A 19,666-nucleotide genomic window follows, 5' to 3' on the forward strand; every position below is an offset into this window, starting at 1 on the left:
GAGAATAGAGATCTGGAGAGCATGGGCCATGCTCTGATATTGTTTTAAAGAATTATGAAGCTATGGCTCTTCACTCAGATCTTTGTTTCCATCCAATCTGTCATTCCTGCTATCTTTTTCTTTATGTTTCCTTTTATTAGTTTTATTGTAATTTCTTTGTTTTGATTGTTATGAGCTATCCAAAGTCATTGGAAGTTGGACAGCATAGATGTATTGTAAGTTAGTAGTAGTAGTAGTAGTAGTAGTAGTAGTAGTACGGCCTTTTGTATGAGAAATCTGGGACTTGTAGTTCTGACACATCTAGAGGATACTAACTACTTGGATGGTCAAGCTAAACAAAATACAAGGAAGGAAGATGTATGTCTAAATCATGATTGTCTAACCTTTTGGCTTGCCTTGGCTGCATTGAGTGAACAAAATTATCTGGGGTCGCATATAAAATATATCACCAGGCTTGAGGTTGACTCAGCCTTCCATCCTTCCAAGGTCGGTAAAATGAGGACTAAGATTGTTGGAGACAATTTGCTGATTCTGCTTAGAGAGGGCTGTAAAGTACTAAGTGCTATTGCTATAAATAACAAATTTTATATTTTATATTTTTTATTATCTTGTGGGGAACTGCCCTGAATCCCTGGGGAGTTGTGTGGCATAGAAATAGAATTAAATAAGTAAATAATAAACTTTACTAGCTGTCCAGGGCCATAGGTAGCCTGTGGGCCATGGATTGTGATTCTCCTGTATTTATTTAATCAAGAAACATCTCAGTTCAGATATGCCTTGACCAGTATAACTGTTTTGACATCTCTTCACTTGCTCAGTCGAAAATTTAAATAACAGTTGGAAGTAAAATAATGAAATTGTGGGGAAGGAGGAAAGTGTGTTGCTTATGTTCATCACCTTGAGTTATTTCTAAAAATAATGAAGTGGGATATGGATAAGTAAATAAATAAACCCTCCACGTATGTTTCTCAGGCTAAGGGAGCTGATTTTGAGAGAAAGAAACGCAAAAACGAAACTACAGATTGATTTTCAGCAGCTAAAAGAAGAAGCTGAAAAACTTGGTAAGGAGCTAGAGCGGTCCAAACAAAAAGGGGAGGATCAGCAAAAGGCCCTCTGGACTTTAGAAGAAGCTGTTTCCAAGCTGGAGTCACAAAAAGCATATCAGCAAGCCTCAGAGGTAGAATTGTTGTTTCTGAATATAACAAAAGATTGTTTTAATATTGCAGTTAAACATTTTTTTTTTGAATTTTTTTTTCTTAATATGACCAGAATTTTATTTTATATATAAAGAATAGCTCTGTTCTTCCTTCAATTTGGTCAAATGAATCACATGTAATGAATTTTTGGAGCATGTTTTAAGATGAGCTCATCAGAATAATAAGAATCAATGGTGTGTGTGTTTTATATTGGATCAAAATAGCTTTGCCAATTCAGTCCAAAAACTTTAAATTATTGCTTCTATGCTGGCCATGAGTTTAATTTAATTTGATGATTTTTTTTTTACTTCTATGCCACCCGGTCCCATGGGAATCAGGGCAGCTTACAACAATATAAAATACAATAGAGTAGTAAAAAGTCAAGTATTAAATACTAAAAAACAATAAAATCCCATAATAAAACCCAATAAAACTGTCCAGTCAAAACAAACATACATAGCAAATCAATCATAATTCGGCCATGACAAGATGGTTGAATTCATGGCACCCAGGTCTTCACAGCCTTTCGAAAGGCCAGTAGGGTGAGAGCAGTACAGACATCAGGGTGGGGGGGGTGGGGGGGTTGGTTGGTTCCAAAGAGCTGGGGTAGCCACAGAGAAGGCCCTCCCCCATGGTCCCGCCAACCTATATTGTTAGTTGATGGGACCCGGAGAAGGCCAACCCTGTGCCTTATTGGTCTCTGGGAGGTATGCAGCAGGAGACGGTCCTGTAATAATGTATAATGCTTGTGTATTGTGCTTTATATTGAAACCAAGTAATAATTTGCAAAATTAAAAATATTCCCTAACATTTGTTAATCGTACTATGGGAAAACTTGCTACTGCTTAAGAATATCTGCTTCTGCTATCAAGCTTTGACATTGTGATTGTTTCTCTTGCTGTTATTTCAAACACCACAGATGAAAAGAATTCAAACTGCAGAACTTAAAGCATCGGCATCTGAGAGAGAAGTACAGTTACTTCGAATATCTGTTCAGCAACAAAAAGAAAAGGTGGAACAAGTCCATGAACTCCTAACGCTAAGAGAGCAGGAACACAGGTACATGTTTCCTGATAATCCAGCAAAGATATGTGTATATGAGGAACAGCTCATTTTAAGTTTTTGAAACTTTGAATAAATACCTAATTTTAAAAAATGTTGCTAAAAATTTTTAAGTTTTAAATATCGGATTTCTTGACTGAATAAATCCTGTTCAGTTTAACCTTTCTACAAACCTTTTGTAGAATGAATTATTATGTTGCAGTTCCAACTCAAATTTTGTAAAACTCAATAATCAAAAAATTATATACAATATGGATTTAAATTAAAAAATCATCAGCATCTCAGAAAAATCAACAATCATTTTAGGATAGAACTTTGTGCATAACACTGCCTTAATTTCACTAAAGACTTTATTGTTTGGATATTGTACCTTTTAAAAAAATAGCTACACAATTTGGGGTTCCAGATGACTTTGGGAGAAACTACCAGAATGTCTCCAGAAATGTCAACCAATAATTATTTTTAACACGATAGAACTGGGACATTTTTCTCAATATATTCAGTGCTTTAAAAAAAATAAATCTTACTTTACTTTCTTACCTACTTATTAAATTGTTGTGCATCCCACCACCCCAAAACTAATTCTGGGCAATTTACAAATTATTTTATTTCCTGCATTTATTGCTTTTGCAAATAACTGAAAATGATGAAAATGTCCAACACATCTTCCTATTCCTATTCTTCCCACAACAACCCTATGAGGTGGGTTTGGCTGAGAAAGAGAGCAGGCCCAAAGTCACCCAGTTGGCTTTTATGGCTAAGAACTGTAGTTCATGATCTGCTTTCTAACTGGGTGCCTCGAGCACTAGACCAAACTGACTCTCCCATTAACTAATGAATTGAGTGAATACTGGATTAATTATATTTTTGCTTTATACTGGTCTGGCTTTTACACTTTTTTTTTCTTTTTAGTTCTACATATTTTGTAGAATTCAGTTCCCATCATGCCAGCCAAAAACATATGTTTTAAAGGCTGGCATGTAAGCTTGAAAGATGACCGAAAGTCCTTATGCAGAAATGGTGGCCCTATAATGGAATTGTAATCCATCCAATTGGAATTTTTATGAAATTCCAGACTGTAATTTGTGCCTCCACATTAAATTTGGGCTTCTTAGAAGTATGGAATTTTGCTTTTGAGAAGCAATTTTTGTTCATCTTAATGTAGAGTGCAGTACTGCAGGCTACTTCTGCTGCCTGCCAGCTGCTGCAGTTTGGAAGTTTGAGTCTTATCAGGCTTGAGGTTGACTCAGCCTTCCATCCTTCTGAGGATCCAAATTGTTGGGGGCAATAGGTTGACTCTGTAAACACCTTATATAGCGTTTGTAAAGCACTATAAAGTGATATATATGCCATTAAGTCTAAGTGTCATTACTATTTTGTCTTATTGTTCCAGAAAAGAACTGGAAACCAGAGTAAGATTAAATGGCTCAGAATTTCAAGAAGCTCTGTCAAAAGAAGTAGCCAGAGAAGAACAGAGACATAAGGGCCATATTAAAGAATTACAGGAAAAACATCATCTATTAAAACAGAAATATAAAGATCTAGAGGATGAGTTCCGTGTAGCCTTAACTATAGAAGCCAAAAGATTTTCAGAGGTAAGAAGAGGAAAATATATGGGAAAACAAAACATAGGAATTATTTTGCTCTTCAATTTTGGTAGATACTGAAATGACTTAACTACGTTGAAAACAGGTAAGGTTGAGCTCGGTGATTCTATTTCTGAAAATTGTGTTTTATTTAAAAACTCAAAACCTAAGGTCCCTACTTATAAGCACCAATATTATCACCAATTGTGCAGATGTTAAAATGGCATAATAAATCTGCAGTTTATCTAAACAACCTTTATCTAAAAGATTAAGAGATGCTTAGAACCAATCCAGTTCCAGGTCTCCAAACAGCTGGGATTCGGGATTCCTGGCAGAGCACGGGAGACACCCGTACCACTGCGATGTTGGCCACGACCCTTCTCCCTGAATTGTTCTTTCGTGATGCAAATTAATATTGCATAGTGAATGCATTTTTAAATTGGACTGTCATCATTAAAATATTAATGCTTAACACCTTATTTGAATATTTTGTTTTCTTGCTAAAATAGGTTAAAGAAGGCTTTGATAGACTTACTGCTGAGCTGGCAGAGCATAAACAAGTTCTTCTCCGCTCTCAGCAAAAGGAAAAGCAATCTGCTAGTTTGATCCATGAGCTGACATCTGTGGTGAAAGAACAAAAAGATAAAATCACAGGATTAAGCAAAGCAAAGCAAGACATAGTGTACAACTTGAAAGTATGGCTTTTTAGATATATCTGTTACATTGTTCTATACATTGTATTTTGTGATGAATCAGAAACACTTTAATAACAATAACAAAACATTTTGTGATGCTGTACTTTACATTTGAATCCAGCACCATGCAATGAAAGCTTTTTGTATGATCAGTAAGTAGTGATGCCTACAAGTTTAAGGAGATACAGTTTTATCTGAAATAACTAAGAAAAAATCATAATCCTACCATTGTCATTCACATGTAATAAAAATACAATTTTTACACCACTTACTATGTAGTGAGTAAATCACAAAAAATTAAAACTTGCATGGTTTATCAATCCATTTCTCATCATTGATGATAATAAACTGGTGATGAAAAGCTTTTTCATGAGAAAACATATTCTTGTGAATGAAGCACAGATAGTTAGAGACAACATGTAAAGTTTCTGTATTGAAAGCAGGTGCAGAAGATGAAAGAAGTAAAGAGTGTGTTTCTGGAAGAGATGTCTTATTAATAAAAATAAAATTTTACCTGGATAGAGAAAAATAGAGTAGGGTGAGGTGATGGTGTATGTTTTAAAACTTGAGAAAGATTTACTTTTCAACATGGGCAGCAAAAAGTAGCTTTGACCTACATGGAGGACGTGTTTGAATGGTTAAAATTGGAAACATATAGTTTGCTATCATTTTTTCAGTAGTTGCAGAACCATGATTTCTGGTTCTGCTTGAACTAGTATCCTATATTCATTGTAAACTGCAATAAACAATGCTCCTGGAATTTAATTCTAACATAGAAGATAGTAGCCCATGCTTTGGCTGTTAACTATCTTAAGTTTTTTATTCTTTCGGATTTCTTTTTATCCTTTAGCTTTTCACCACTTCATCGCCTTTGATTAAGTGCTTCATCAGGTTACTTACTTTTCTGAATCTTCTACAATTAAAGCCAGAGAAATTCAGTTAATGGATGCAATAAATGTTCCCCTTCAGTGACATTAGGTTCACTTAGAAGTCACAACTAGAGATCTTACTACTGTCAGCAACAAGTGATTATAAATATGATGCGATATGTATGTGAAGATGTTTTAGAATATCAAGAGTTGATTTAAAGTTGTTGGTTTCTATTTTTTCTTTTTTACTTTTATGTAAAGACTCGGATACAAACTCTTGAAAATATGGTAGAGGAAGACCAGCAAAAGACTATTCAACTTGAGCTTCTTAAGCAGGAAAAGTCAAAACTTATTTCACAAGTGACAGCTCAGGAGTCTGTAATTGATGGATTAAAAGCAGAAAGAAAAATATGGGGAGAAGAGCTGGCACAACAAGGTAACTACTCAGTCTTTTATTCTTTATCTATCCCCTGCTAAAGTGAACCAGCTTATCATTATGTGCCTAATCCTCTGTAAAAGCCACAAAACTATACATAGAAGATTTCATATCCCTGCTTTCCTGAAAGATTACCAAAGCAGAGAAAAGCCAACATTTCCCCCTTACATTTACCAGGGGAAAAATCATCTCAAAAATCTTGCTTGGTAAACTGCTTTTCTTTGAATATGGCATCAAAATACATGTTGTGTACCTCAGTTGTACAGCATGTACACCTATTTTAGGGATAATTTTTATTGTGCTATTGTGTTTGCAGTACTCTACACAGTTAAAATAAACTTTTATACCAGAAGCAGGAGACTGTAAACCGAGTGGCTTCTATTTTGTTAAATATCTCTAAGGCAGGGTTTCTCATCCTTAGCAATTTTAAGATGAGTGGACATTTAACTCCCAGAATTCTCTCCCCAGCATATTGTCCGAGGAATTCTGGGAGTTGAAATCTATACATCTTAAAGTTGTTTAAAGAGGTTGAGAAAGGGAACATTTAGAAATGCCATTATTCTCTGGATACTGCTTTCCAGGCCAATATTTGAAATACGGGATAGTTCTTTTGACAAGACTTGGATGTATTTGCATCTGTCCAATATAGGTTAGAATAAATCAGGGCTGTCAAACTTGCAGCCCGCAGTCTGGATGTGTCACAGGCTGGCTACCTCCATACCTGGTTTAATGAAATGGGAAAAGTCATTATGTGCCACATGACGTCATGAGTTTGACACTCCTGGCATAAATAGTAACATTTGCTCTTCTTCAAATCCCAAAACAGCTTAGAATAAATTAGGTAAACAACCTCAATGGCAATCAGCTTCCTAGCCATTGACACACTAGGGAAAATAATGCTAGCAACAATTATCATCCACTCCAGGAGGAGATCCATCATATCATCAACTGCAATGTCTAAGAAAGTGGCTGTTTTGTTTTAATAATTCTGGGGAGGATTAGATAGACTTGAACCCACTCTGACTAGACTGAAAAACTCTGACTTTTTGGGTTCATGTCAGTTAGACCTGAACCCATAAAGTCAGAGAAGTCTAATTACCTGATTAAATCTACTATTTTCACAAATAAAAATGGGAATGCTAATTTTTTATTTTTCTGTAGAATCAAATCTGGGTCAGAGGTTTAATCTTCTGAATTTTTGGACTTGTGCTAGAGCCCATCTTCAGGCCACTTCTCTCTATCAGAATGTGTCTCACACACATTCTTCCTAGAGAGAGATTCCCTGAAGATGGGCTAGAGCAATGATGGCAACCCTTTTTCTGGTTGCGTGTGAAAAGTGTATGCGTATGCCCGCAATATCATGCACTCATGCCGGCACCCATTATGGGCTAGAACATTAATATGAAAATTAAGAAGACTAAGTCTCTGGTTCCAGTGACCAACTCAGATTGGATCCTGCAACATTATCCCAGGTCACATATACATTGGTACCTCTACTTAAGAACGGTTCTACTTAAGAACTTTTCTAGATAAGAACCGGATGTTCAAGATTTTTTTGCATCAACTTTCTACTTAAGAACCCAAGCCCGTAAAAATTTCCCAGGAAATTTGAGAGCGGCACGAAGGCCCGGCCAGTTTCCTGCCATTCCCCCTGGGTTTCTCTCTCTGGCGCAGTGTATGGGAGGCAGCCTTGCACTGGGTGTATGGGAGGCGCGTGCTCCTCCTTGCCACCTCAGAGTCCCTCTTTTTTTTTTCCTTAAGCCTCAAAGTTTTGGATTTTTTTGATTCCCCTCACCTCACCTTCTTCCTTCGGCAGCGACTGTCCTCTTCTTCCTCCTCCTCCTCCTCCTCCCACCAAATTCCGAGTTTTTATTTCTTTCCTAATGGGTTTGCACACATTATTTGCTTTTACGTTGATTCCTATGGAAAAAATTGCTTCTACTTAACGTTTCTACTTAAGAACCTGGTCACAGAACGAATTAAGTTCTTAAGTAGAGGTACCACTGTATTTGCCTTCAATCGTTTTGGTTTTCTGTTAGGTTATGAGGCATATATGTAGGCTTCTAGATATTCCCGGCCTGTAGTCTAGTTATGGTTACATTTATAAGGAGATTGATTACTTGTAAAAGCAGAAGAGCAGGCTACAACCTTTCTAATAGATGAATCCTGTACTTAAAACCAAGCTATAGATCAGCAGTCATCTTTCCTCCATGACCTTTGTTATATATTTCCAGTGTTTTGCTACACCAGAAGCATTGATGTCTTTGTTTTTCTCAGGAGCTTCTCTTGCTCAAGATCGGGGGAAATTGGAAGCCAAAATAGAAGTTCTAACTAGTGAGACTGAAGCTTTGAAAAAACAAAATGGATCTCTCAATGATGCTTTGCAGATTAAATCTAAAATTGTGGAAGATCAAACAGAAACAATTAGAAAGCTAAAAGAAGTAAGGATGTGTTTTTTGTAGCTGTCATAATAGAATAGATTATATTATATTATGTTTAGAATAGATTATATTTCAGTTTAAGCATTGATTATTGAATAAGACACTGTTGGGTCACAACATGCTAATCCAAAATGAAACCAATCAATGCACTGTGTAAACTCTTGACAATTCTAAAACAGGTATATAGATACAACAGAGATTTATTGGAAAGCTTCAATTGTCATAATGGTATAACTTGATTGAATACTGATTAAATACTGTTTTTATTTTTTTATTTGCTATCTTTCTGCTTCTGTATTGTCCATTGTTACAGAGGGAAATTGGTGTAGATACTAGCATTTTTTTACAGTTTGGTTTGATGGGGTGAAATTCAATTTTTTTCCTTACAAGTTCTATTGGCGTAGCTTGGCGGGCTTGGCGGGGGAAGGATACTGCAAAATCTCCTTTCCCACCCCACTCTGGGGCAGCCAGTTCTCCCCCAACTACTCAAAATTTCCAGAAACTTGTCAGCACCTGCTGAATTTCGTTCCTAATTCGGTACCAATATCAACTTTATATTGTTTTAATTCACTGTGGTAATTAGTTTTACTGGCTTTTATTTTATTTTTATTTTAATTATGAAAGCTGCCCAGTCATTGGATGAAACAGCCAGCAATATAAAATAATTGCTGTTAAATAGAAAAGTCTTTATAAATAATGTTTGGAGTCAATCAATCATGATTAAAAAATAGTTTTGCTGAGGGCAAGGATAAGTATTAAATAGAAAAAGTACCATGTTTTTCAGAGTATAAGATGTACATTTTTACTCCCTAAAAGAGGTTGAAAATTCAGGTGCGGTTTATCATCTGTAGCTTCCCCCCTCAGCCCTAACTAGCTGCTAACGATCTTCCCAGCTCTTAACTTGCAGGCTCTTTAATTGTTTCTCTCTGAGAAGAATATTTTCCAAGCCCTAAGTCTTTGCAGGATTTTTTTCATTGCTCTACTTGCTCTGAATAAGTCTCTTTCTAGCCCTAAGCTGGGAAAATTAACGATTTTTCCAGCTCTTAGCATCTTGCAAACTCTTTCATTGTTACTCTCTGCAAAGAATACTTTCCAAGCCCTAAGTCTGTGCATGTTTTTTTTCATTGCTTTACTTACTCAGAATGTTTCTTTCCAGCCCTAATCAGGTGCTAATGATGTTCCCAGCTCTTAGCAGCTTGCAAGCTCTTTCATTGTTACTCTCTGCAAAGAATACTTTCCAAGCCCTAAGTCTGTGCAGGTTTTTTTCATAGAAACATAGAAACATAGAAGACTGACGGCAGAAAAAGACCTCATGGTCCATCTAGTCTGCCCTTATACTATTTCCTGTATTTTATCTTACAATGGATATATGTTTATCCCAGGCATGTTTAAATTCGGTTACTGTGGATTTACCAACCACGTCTGCTGGAAGTTTGTTCCAAGGATCTACTACTCTTTCAGTAAAATAATATTTTCTCATGTTGCCTTTGATCTTTCCCCCAACTAACTTCAGATTGTGTCCCCTTGTTCTTGTGTTCACTTTCCTATTAAAAACACTTCCCTCCTGAACCCTATTTAACCCTTTAACATATTTAAATGTTTCGATCATGTCCCCCCTTTTCCTTCTGTCTTCCAGACTATACAGATTGAGTTCATTAAGTCTTTCCTGATACGTTTTATGCTTAAGACCTTCCACCATTCTTGTAGCCCGTCTTTGGACCCGTTCAATTTTGTCAATATCTTTTTGTGGGTGAGGTCTCCAGAACTGAACACAGTATTCCAAATGTGGTCTCACCAGCGCTCTACATAAGGGGATCACAATCTCCCTCTTCCTGCTTGTTATACCTCTAGCTATGCAGCCAAGCATTCTACTTGCCTTTCCTACCGCCCGACCACACTGCTCACCCATTTTGAGACTGTCAGAAATCACTACCCCTAAATCCTTCTCTTCTGAAGTTTTTGCTAACACAGAACTGCCAATGCAATACTCAGATTGAGGATTCCTTTTCCCCAAGTGCATTCTTTTACATTTGGAAACATTAAACTGCAGTTTCCATTGCTTTGACCATTTATCTAGTAAAGCTAAATCATTTACCACATTACAGACCCCTCCAGGAATATCAACCCTATTGCACACTTTAGAGTCATCGGCAAATAGGCAAACCTTCCCTACCAGACCTTCCCCTATGTCACTCACAAACATATTAAAAAGAATAGGACCCAGAACAGACCCTTGTGGCACACCGCTTGTAACCTGTCTCTGCTCAGAATACTCGCCATTAACAATAACTCTCTGATGTCTATGCTTCAGCCAGCTTGAAATCCACTGAACTATCCAGGGATTAAGTCCAATCTTCACTAATTTATCTATCAGCTCTTTATGTGGAACCGTATCAAAGGCTTTGCTGAAGTCCAGATAGGCAATATCCACGGCACCACCTTGATCCAACACCTTTGTGACATAGTCAAAAAAATCAATGAGATTAGTCTGACATGATTTGCCTTCAGTAAAACCATGCTGATTTGGGTCCAATAAGTTATTGTTTTTTAGGTGCTGATTTATCCTCTTTTTGAGTAGAGTCTCCATCATTTTAACTACAACTGATGTCAAGCTAACTGGCCTGTAGTTACCAGCTTCTTCTTTACTGCCCTTCCTGTGGATAGGCACAACACTGGCCATTCTCAAATCCTCAGGAACATCTCCTGTTAACAGGGATTGGTTAAACAAATCAGTCAGGGGGGTAGCAATGACAGATCTGAGTTCTTTAAGAACTCTGGGGTGGATGCCATCTGGACCCATTGCCTTATTTATCTTTAATCGTTCAAGTTCTTCTAAGACATCGGCTTCTAAGATCACTGGAGCTGAATCCGTACAGCTGGAAGCAATGCTATATCCCTTTATAGTATTATTTTGTAAGGTGTTTTTTGAGAAAACTGAACAGAAGTAGCTATTGAAATGGTCAGTGATCTCCTTATTCCCATCAATGCATGTATTATTCCCGGTACTAAGCTTTGTGATGCTGCAGTTTTTCTTCTTCCTATCACTAATATATCTGAAGAAGGTTTTATCCCCCTTCTTTACAGATTTTTCAATTTCTTCCTCTTTTGAGGCTTTAGCAGCATATATTATCTGTTTCGCCTCCTTCTGTCTCATTTTATACACCTCTCTATCAGCTATACTTCCAGACTCTTTATACCTCCTATAGGCAGCCTTTTTTTCATTGCTTTACTTACTCAGAATGTTTCTTTCCAGCCCTAACCAAGTGCTAATGGTGTTCCCAGCTCTTAGCAGCTTGCAAGCTCTTTCATTGTTACTCTCTCCAAATAAGTTTTTTTAAAGCCCTAACCAGGGTATAAAATAATGTGCTGAATCTGATCAGACTTAGGATGCTAGCCAGATGAATACCTGGTAAGCAGATCCCCCCCCCCCCCCACCATTTCCTCCCCCAAAACTAAGGTGCGTCTTATACTCCGGTGCATCTTATATTCCAAAAAACACGGTAGTTTAAAGATTTAGGTTGGATTGAATTTCATGAATATTGTTTTTCCTGTTTGTTAATTCCTTTTCAAAATGGAAAGAATTATCTAAGTTATGTGATGAGTAAGAAATTTTAAATTAATTTTACTCTTGGGGAATAATTTAAACATTTTACTTTGAAGGCCTCACAGAACCGAGATGAGCAAATAAGAAAGCTTCGTGAAGAAAATATTGAAATACAGAAGAGACTTCAAGTACAACTACAGGCAAAAGATGCAGAGTTAGATAATTTATTGGAAAAATTAGAAAGACAAAATGAGAGAAAAGAAGAACTGAAGCATCAATTGCAAGAAAAGGATGCTGAGCTCAGTAATATCAAAGAATCTTATAGGTGCTTAAAACCAATATAATATGCTACACAGATTGAAGTATTATGGATCATATTTATTTATGATGGGAAGAAAAAATACGGTTAAACTATAAACCCCTGTTCCCATTTATAATCCTTGAGATTGGCTGGGGGAAAGCCTGTTTTAAAATTAATAAAGTAGGATTTTTCATAGACTGAAGGCAATCTCCGAAGCCACTTAGAACATATTTATTATATTTCAGTGTGATGAATAAAAAATGGCAAGATAAAGGAGGATTGCTGAGCAAGTTGGAAGCACAAGTTAAACAAATGAAAGAAAACTTTGATATCAGGGAGCAGCAGCTGAGAGAGGAAAGAGATAAAAGTCTTCAAGCTCAGAAGTAAGTATTTCGATAAGGTCAACACAATATTAAGGTAACATTTTAGCTTATTAAACCACATTTTATCTGTATACTAATTACAAAAAAAAATCAAGCTTAGTCTTGAACACTCAAGAATAGAATAGAATTTTTTATTGGCCAAGTGTGATTGCACACCCAAGGAATTTGTCTTTGGTGCATATGCTCTCAGTGTACATAAAAGAAAAAGATACATTTGTCAAGAATCATGAGGTACAACACTTAATGATTGTCATAGGGGTCAAATAAACAATGAGGAAACAATATTAATAAAAATTGTAAGGATACAAGCAACAAGTTACAGTCATACAGTCATAAGTCGGAGTAAATGGGTGATAGGAACGATGAGAAAAAACTAGTAGTAATAGTAGTGCAGACTTAGTAAATAGTTTGACAGTGTTGAGGGAATTATTTGTTTAGCAGAGTGATAGCATTCGGGGGGAAAACTGTTCTTGTGTCTAGTTTATCTATCTATCTATCTATCTATCTATCTATCTATCTATCTATCTATCTATCTATCTATCTATCTATCTATCTATCTATTTATTAAATTTGTATGCCGCCCCTCTCCGTAGACTCGGGGTGACTCACAACAGTAATAGAAAAAACAATGTACAATACAAATCTAATAATTAAAACTAAAAACCCATAATTTAAAAAAACATGCACACAACATACCATACATAAACAATATAGGCCTGGGGAAGTTATCTCAGTTCCCCCATGCCTGACGGCAGAGGTGGGTTTTAAGGAGTTTAAAGGTAAGGAGGGTGGGGGCAGTTCTAATCTCAGGGGAGAGCTGGTTCCAGAGGGTTGGGGCCGCCACAGAGAAGGCTCTTCCCCTGGGACCCACCAAACGACATTGTTTAGTCAACGGGACCCAGAGAAGGCCAACTCTGTGGGACCTAATGCGGTCGCTGGGATTTGTGCGGCAGAAGGCGGTCCCAGAGATATTCTGGTCCGATGCCATGAAGGACTTTATAGGTCATAATCAACACTTTGAATTATGACCAGAAATTGATCGGCAACCAATGCAGACTGCGGAGTGTTGGTGTGACATGGGCATACCTTGGGAAGCCCATGATTGCTCTTGCAGCTGCATTCTGCACGATCTGAAGTTTCTGAACACTTTTCAAAGGTAGCCCCATGTAGAGAGCATTACAGTAGTCGAATCTTGAGGTGATGAGGGCATGAGTGACTGTGAGCAGTGGGTCCCGATCCAGATAGGGCCGCAACTGGTGCACCAGGCGAACCTGGGCAAACGTCCCCCTCACCACAGCTGAAAGATGGTTCTCTAATGTGAGCTGTGGGTTGAGGAGGACGCCCAAGTTGCGTACCCTCTCTGAGGGGGTCAATAATTCCCCCCCCCCCCCGGGTTATGGATGGACAGATGGAATTGTCCTTGGGAGGCAGAACCCACAACCACTCCGTCTTATCCGGGTTGAGTTTGAGTCTGTTGACACCCATCCAGACCCCAACAGACTCCAGGCACCGGCACATCACTTCCACTGCTTCATTGACTGGACGTGGGGTGGAGATGTACAACTGGGTATTATCTGTGTACTGATGATACCTCACCCCATGCCTTTTGATGATCTAGATATTGAATAGCAGGGGGGAGAGGACTGACCCCTGAGGCACCCCACAAGGGAGTAACCTTGTGGTCGACCTCTGACCCCCCCACTAACACTGACTGCGACCGACTGGAGAGGTAGGAGGAGAACCACTGAAGAACAGTGTCTCCCATTCCCAACCCCTACAGCCAGCGCAGAGAGGTCAAGAAGTACCAGGACAGAGGATAAACACCTGTCCCAGGACCGCCAGTTGTCTTGGTATGCAGTGCTCTGTAGCTATATTTTGAGGGTAGGAGTTGAAACAGTTTATGTCAAGGATGCGAGGGGTCAGTAAATATTTTCACTGCCCTCTTTTTGACTCATGCAGTATACAGGTTATCAAAGGAAGGCAGGTTGGCAGCAATTGGTTTTTCTGAAGTTCTGATTATCCTCTGAAGTCTGTGTCGGTCTTGTTGGGTTGTAGAACCAAACCAGACAGTTATAGAAGTACAAATGAAATACTCAATGATTCCTCTATAGAACTGTATCAGCAGCTCCTTGGGCAGTTTGACCTTCCTGAGTTGTTAGGTGACCATTTTAGGTCTTGAGATATGATAGAACCTAGAAATTTGAAGGTCTCTACTGTTGATACTGTGTTGTCTATTATTGTGAGAGGTGGTAGGATGGGAGGGTTTCTCCTAAAGTCTATCACCATTTCTACAGTTTTGTGTGTGTTCAGTTCTAGATTGTTCTGGTTGCGCCACGAGGCTAGTTGTTCAACCTCCCGTCTGTATGCGGTTTCATCGTTGTCTCGAATGAGACCAAACACTGTTGTATCCTCTGCAAACTTCAGTAGTTTAACAGATGGATCATTTGAGATACAGTCATTGGTTTATAGAGAGAAGTGATGAGAATACACGGTCTTGGGGGGCACCTGTGCTAATTGTACAGGTATCTGATATGATTTTGCTTAGCTTCACCTGTTGCTTCCTGTCTGTTAGGAAGCTTTTGATCCAATTACAAGTGTATTCAGTTATCACTAGCTGATTTAGTTTGGTTAAGAGAATATCCGGCATGATGGTGTTGAATGCTGAACTAAAGTCTACAAAAAGGACCCTAGCGTAGGTCTTTGGAGATTCAAGATGTTGTAGGATGTAATGCAGAGCCATATTAACAGCATCATCTGTCAATCTATTTGCTCAGTATGCAATTGCAGGGGATCTAACAGTGGATCCATGATGGTTTTCAAGTGGGACATCACTAGCCTTTCAAAGGTTTTCATAACTTCAGATGTTAGAGCAATTGGTCTGTAGTCATTCATTTCCTTGATGGAGGGTTTCTTCGGCACTGGGATGATAGTAGAGCGTTTAAGCAGGAAGGAACATAGCAGAAGCTAGTCTGTTGGCTGGGTTGCTTGGCAAAAACATTACTTCTAGCTTATAGAAGTGAGGGGTATTTTGCATCTTGTCTCTGTTTCAACTGTTCAAAGTCTGAAACATCTCTCTTATATGAAGATCTTGCATGCAATTTGTTCACGTGATGGTTTAATAAACTAGAGCCTTTGTTTGATATGTGAATGAACTGCTTGTGTATGCTTTTTTGTTTTTGTTGAAGTCTTTTATGCCATACACTTAACATTCAGAACTCATTAGATCTCATATGCAATTTTAGAGAAAAGAATTGTTTGTAGTGTAATTAATGAAGACTGCAATGAAACTTTGGTTTGCTGTTTGTTTTTATATGTTTTGAAGTAGACTTTCAAAGGATAAGATTAAATTAGTTTTTAAGCACGGCTTTTTTTATATCCTCTAGGAATGGTTGCACCTTTATAGAAATAAGTCACCTATTAGTATACACTTGTTCTTGCTATTCCCTTTGGAGAAACAGCTTTACCTGAAACAAAGCAGTTTCTGTATTTCTTACCCCTCTTTCTTTAAAAGAATAAATATGTGTTATTTTTTTTTACCAGTTTTCATTGAAAATATGCAAAATGTTCTCTTTTAATGTAATTTTAAATAATATGGATTTTAAAATGGCATTTGTAAACAGACTTGAGAAAATGCTAATTCTGTAGTATATAGTATGTTCTCTATATTTAAAGACAGATTGCATTGGCATCCTTCGGTCTTGGAAGACCATGGTATCATGCTCTGGACTCCCCACAGCACAAAGTCTGGGTAGGTTAGTATGGAGGATAGACTGTTACTCTAGCAACAGATCCACCCTCTCCACGTCTCTGAAATAATCCAATGGAATAGCAAAGGCCAATACAATTGGTTCCAACTACTACGTACACAGTCACAAACTTCTTCGGGGACTCCGGCTCCAGATTTTGCCACACAATTTACTCCTGAAGCCTTTTCCAATGATGGATTATCACAAGGCAGTGGAGATTTGCAGTCAGTTTGCCTTCTCCTAGTGGTTGATCAGGGTGTCTTCTGTGTCTTGCTGTGCTCTTAGCATACCGTGTGTGTGTATGTGTGTTTTGTAGATTTTCACAGCTATAGGTATGTAGGTTTTGGCATATTCGGATCTTTTCCCATATTCCAGTCTTTTCTTTTTCTATCAACCTTACACGGGAAAAGATCTGAATATGCCAAAACAAAATATACTTCTTTGCTACATTTACATGATGGGATAGAAGCAATTTAAGAATTCATCTTGTTTAGGATTATGAATGAAAAACTGCATTCTGTGGATGATGCTTTCCGAAGACAGCATGAATCAACCATTGCAGCACATCAAGTGGAATTGCTACAGCTAGCAAACGAAAAGCAGAAACAAGTTGCGGCAGCCAATGAAAAGGTGATTGCGCTAAGCAGTTGAAATCATTTATATGTTAATCAAATGAATTTGCTGGCAAAAGTGATCAAATGTTTACCTTTTTAAACTGTTGCCTGCATTTTTTTGTTTGGGAAAAAAAGTTTGGAATTCAAGAAACTGGCAGCTTTTTTTATCTGTGAAATTATTCAGTTAGGTTTATAGAAAGTTTAGATGTTGAGTAAGAAAAGAAAAAGGTGCATGTGCCCACCGCTTACACAAAGGGAGTTGTGAGAACATACACCTGCCAATCGTACGAACCCCCCCCCCCCGCCCCCCCGCCAAGCTGGAAAGGTTAGGGGCCGCTGCTTTACATGGTTGAAAAGATTATGAATGGGAAGATTGTTATTGTTATTTTTCATCACCACTGTTGCTATGAATGATCACTTGCAAGGGCCAGTCAGTTACCAGATGAGGATTACCTGTATGTGATCTCTAGAAAACACACTGTTGGCAATTCTATATTTTTCTACCTCCATGGTATATATCTTAAACTGATGTCAGACCTTGGTCTATTGATACATAATAACCTTATCAACAACATTTATTTTAGGTTTACCATGTTGAAGAAGAAATGCGTCAGTTACTACAAGAAACTGCAAAGAATAAGAAGACCATGGAAGAGAAAATAAAATGGCTGACAGTTGCTTTGAGTGATATTCAACAAGGATTCTGAGATACATCTATAGCACAGTTGGCATTTGTAATCATCATTACAGATTGTTTGATGATAGGAAATGCTGCATGGGTTCTAAACCCTTTGCTACTGGTTCGTGCACACCCTCACTTGCGCAAAGCTTCTGCGCATGCATAGAAGCTTCTGCACATGTGCAGAAGCATCCTGAGCGGGTGGGCAGAGCCTCCCGCCGCCACTGCTACCGATTCGCAGAACCGGGAGTGACCCACCGCTGAAATGCCGCCTGTTGCCATAAGTTATGTTTATACTTTATGTAAATATTTTCAGAATAAAGGTTTCCTTTTGTTAAACTATCAGTGATCTCCTAAAATTTCCATTAAACATTCACTACATCAAACATGGAAGAAGTTTCATTCCATTAAAGCTAAACAGTATACTATATTAGAATTAGGAGATTGGAAGTGATTAAAAGTACTGGATTTTATTCCTTAGAAGCTATATGGCCTTAAAAATGGCGAATATGCATGAAAATGATCTAGGTATTACAATCCTATGTTTGATTGATTATTCTGAAATTGGTTTTATAAAAATCATTGGAACTATTTATTTATTTATTCATTCATTCATTCACTTATTCCATTTTTATGCCGCCCTTCTCCTTAGACTCAGAGCGGCTTACAACATGTTAGCAATAGCACTTTTTAACAGAGCCAGCATATTGCCCCCACAAAGTGGGTGCTCTACTGTCAACAAGCTCAAAGAACATAAATTGGCAACCCCTGAAACTAAAATGCCCAGAGTTGCTTTGTGACTGCGATGGGTAGTCTCTAAATCTTATATATACCGGTAAATAAGTAAAGTGAAAAATATTCTACTTGTTTGTGGCATTATAATTGTTGCTATTTTATAATTCTAAGAGGATGAAACAGTTTTTTTACTATATGTTTGACTAGAAATTATATGTATAAATCTGACATTTTGAGATATCTGCAAGGTAAAGTGTGAATTTTGATTTATTTTTCTATAATTTTATGGTTTTATTGCCTGTCCTTTCCCTACTTGAAATGATTATTCATTTCAGGCACTGTACCTTTGCCATTATTTTTGGTTTTCAAAGCTATTGTCAGGTCTTTGTCAAATTTACACAGTACTTATAACCATCTTTATTAGCACCCATTAAAAAGCATTTTTTTAATATGAGCATTTAAAGAACACTTTGAAGGGCCCAATTAGGTAATCAAATTTAATTGTTAGCTCATTATATGAATCCACATAAAAGGATCACTGAAGGATGACTTAATATCTGCTTGACTCATCCCTTGAAGGGAAAGTTGCTCCGCCCAAGAATATTGAATGTTTGTTGAATGATTGTTTATTTTGGAGTTTTTAACTGTTTTATATTGCTACTTTTTTGTCTTTTATCATCGTTATGCTGTTACTTTACATTATGTTATTTTTATGACTGTACGCTGCTCAAAGTCTGCGAGGAGCAGGCGGCTAAGAAGTCTAATAAAAAATTTTCTATGTAATTGAACTAGGGCTGAACGGAAACATGCTACTTACAATTAATTTAAAACTTCCTGCACCTTTATGCATGAAAACAGACATCAGAAAAACCAGAACCCTCTGGACAGAATCATCCTCTGCAAAGGTGGAAATGCTCAAGTTTTGTGCAAGCCTGAGAAACAGAGTTCTAGGGACTTCTAAGTCATTTTATAGAAATAATTGATTTCTGGATCTTAAAAGATGAACGTCCTTCAAGGCAGACACAGAACACTCTGGATAGAAAATGTCCAGAGATACTTTACTTAGAAGAGCCCTTCACTCGCAACAGAATACCCTATGCAACTAGACTTACAATCCTTAGTTTAGAAAACTTAGAACTACGTTGCCTTAAACACGACCTAAGCATAGCCTGTAAAATCATTTGCTACAAGTCTTGTCAATGACTATTTCAGCTTCAACCACAACAACACACAACCAATAACAGATACAAGTAAACCGCTCTAAATTCGACTGCGGGAAATATGACTTTAGTAACTGAGTTTAGCAACTGAGTTAATGCATGGAACTCACTACCTGACTAGTACCATCACCTAACTCCCAAAACTTTACCCTTAGACTA

The 19,666-nt window shown here is 37.6% G+C and overlaps 1 protein-coding gene across 2 annotated transcripts in view; it reads left to right on the forward strand.

Moving 5' to 3' along the window:
- Positions 1-17,938, forward strand: part of LRRCC1 (leucine rich repeat and coiled-coil centrosomal protein 1) — a 30,485-nt gene extending 12,547 nt beyond the window's left edge. For both annotated transcript variants that reach the window (XM_070747991.1, XM_070747992.1), the window contains 10 exons: positions 973-1,177; positions 2,116-2,255; positions 3,652-3,853; positions 4,354-4,539; positions 5,670-5,844; positions 8,122-8,285; positions 11,946-12,154; positions 12,376-12,513; positions 16,754-16,889; positions 17,458-17,938. In XM_070747991.1, coding sequence (XP_070604092.1) covers positions 973-1,177; positions 2,116-2,255; positions 3,652-3,853; positions 4,354-4,539; positions 5,670-5,844; positions 8,122-8,285; positions 11,946-12,154; positions 12,376-12,513; positions 16,754-16,889; positions 17,458-17,580 — 1,678 coding nt within the window. In that variant the 3' untranslated portion in view covers positions 17,581-17,938. The remainder of the gene's footprint in view (positions 1-972; positions 1,178-2,115; positions 2,256-3,651; positions 3,854-4,353; positions 4,540-5,669; positions 5,845-8,121; positions 8,286-11,945; positions 12,155-12,375; positions 12,514-16,753; positions 16,890-17,457) is intronic.
- Positions 17,939-19,666: the final 1,728 nt, after the last annotated feature.

The sequence above is a fragment of the Erythrolamprus reginae genome, chromosome 3 (genome assembly GCF_031021105.1).
Source record: "Erythrolamprus reginae isolate rEryReg1 chromosome 3, rEryReg1.hap1, whole genome shotgun sequence".
In the NCBI taxonomy this organism is placed as follows: Eukaryota; Metazoa; Chordata; class Lepidosauria; order Squamata; family Dipsadidae; genus Erythrolamprus; species Erythrolamprus reginae.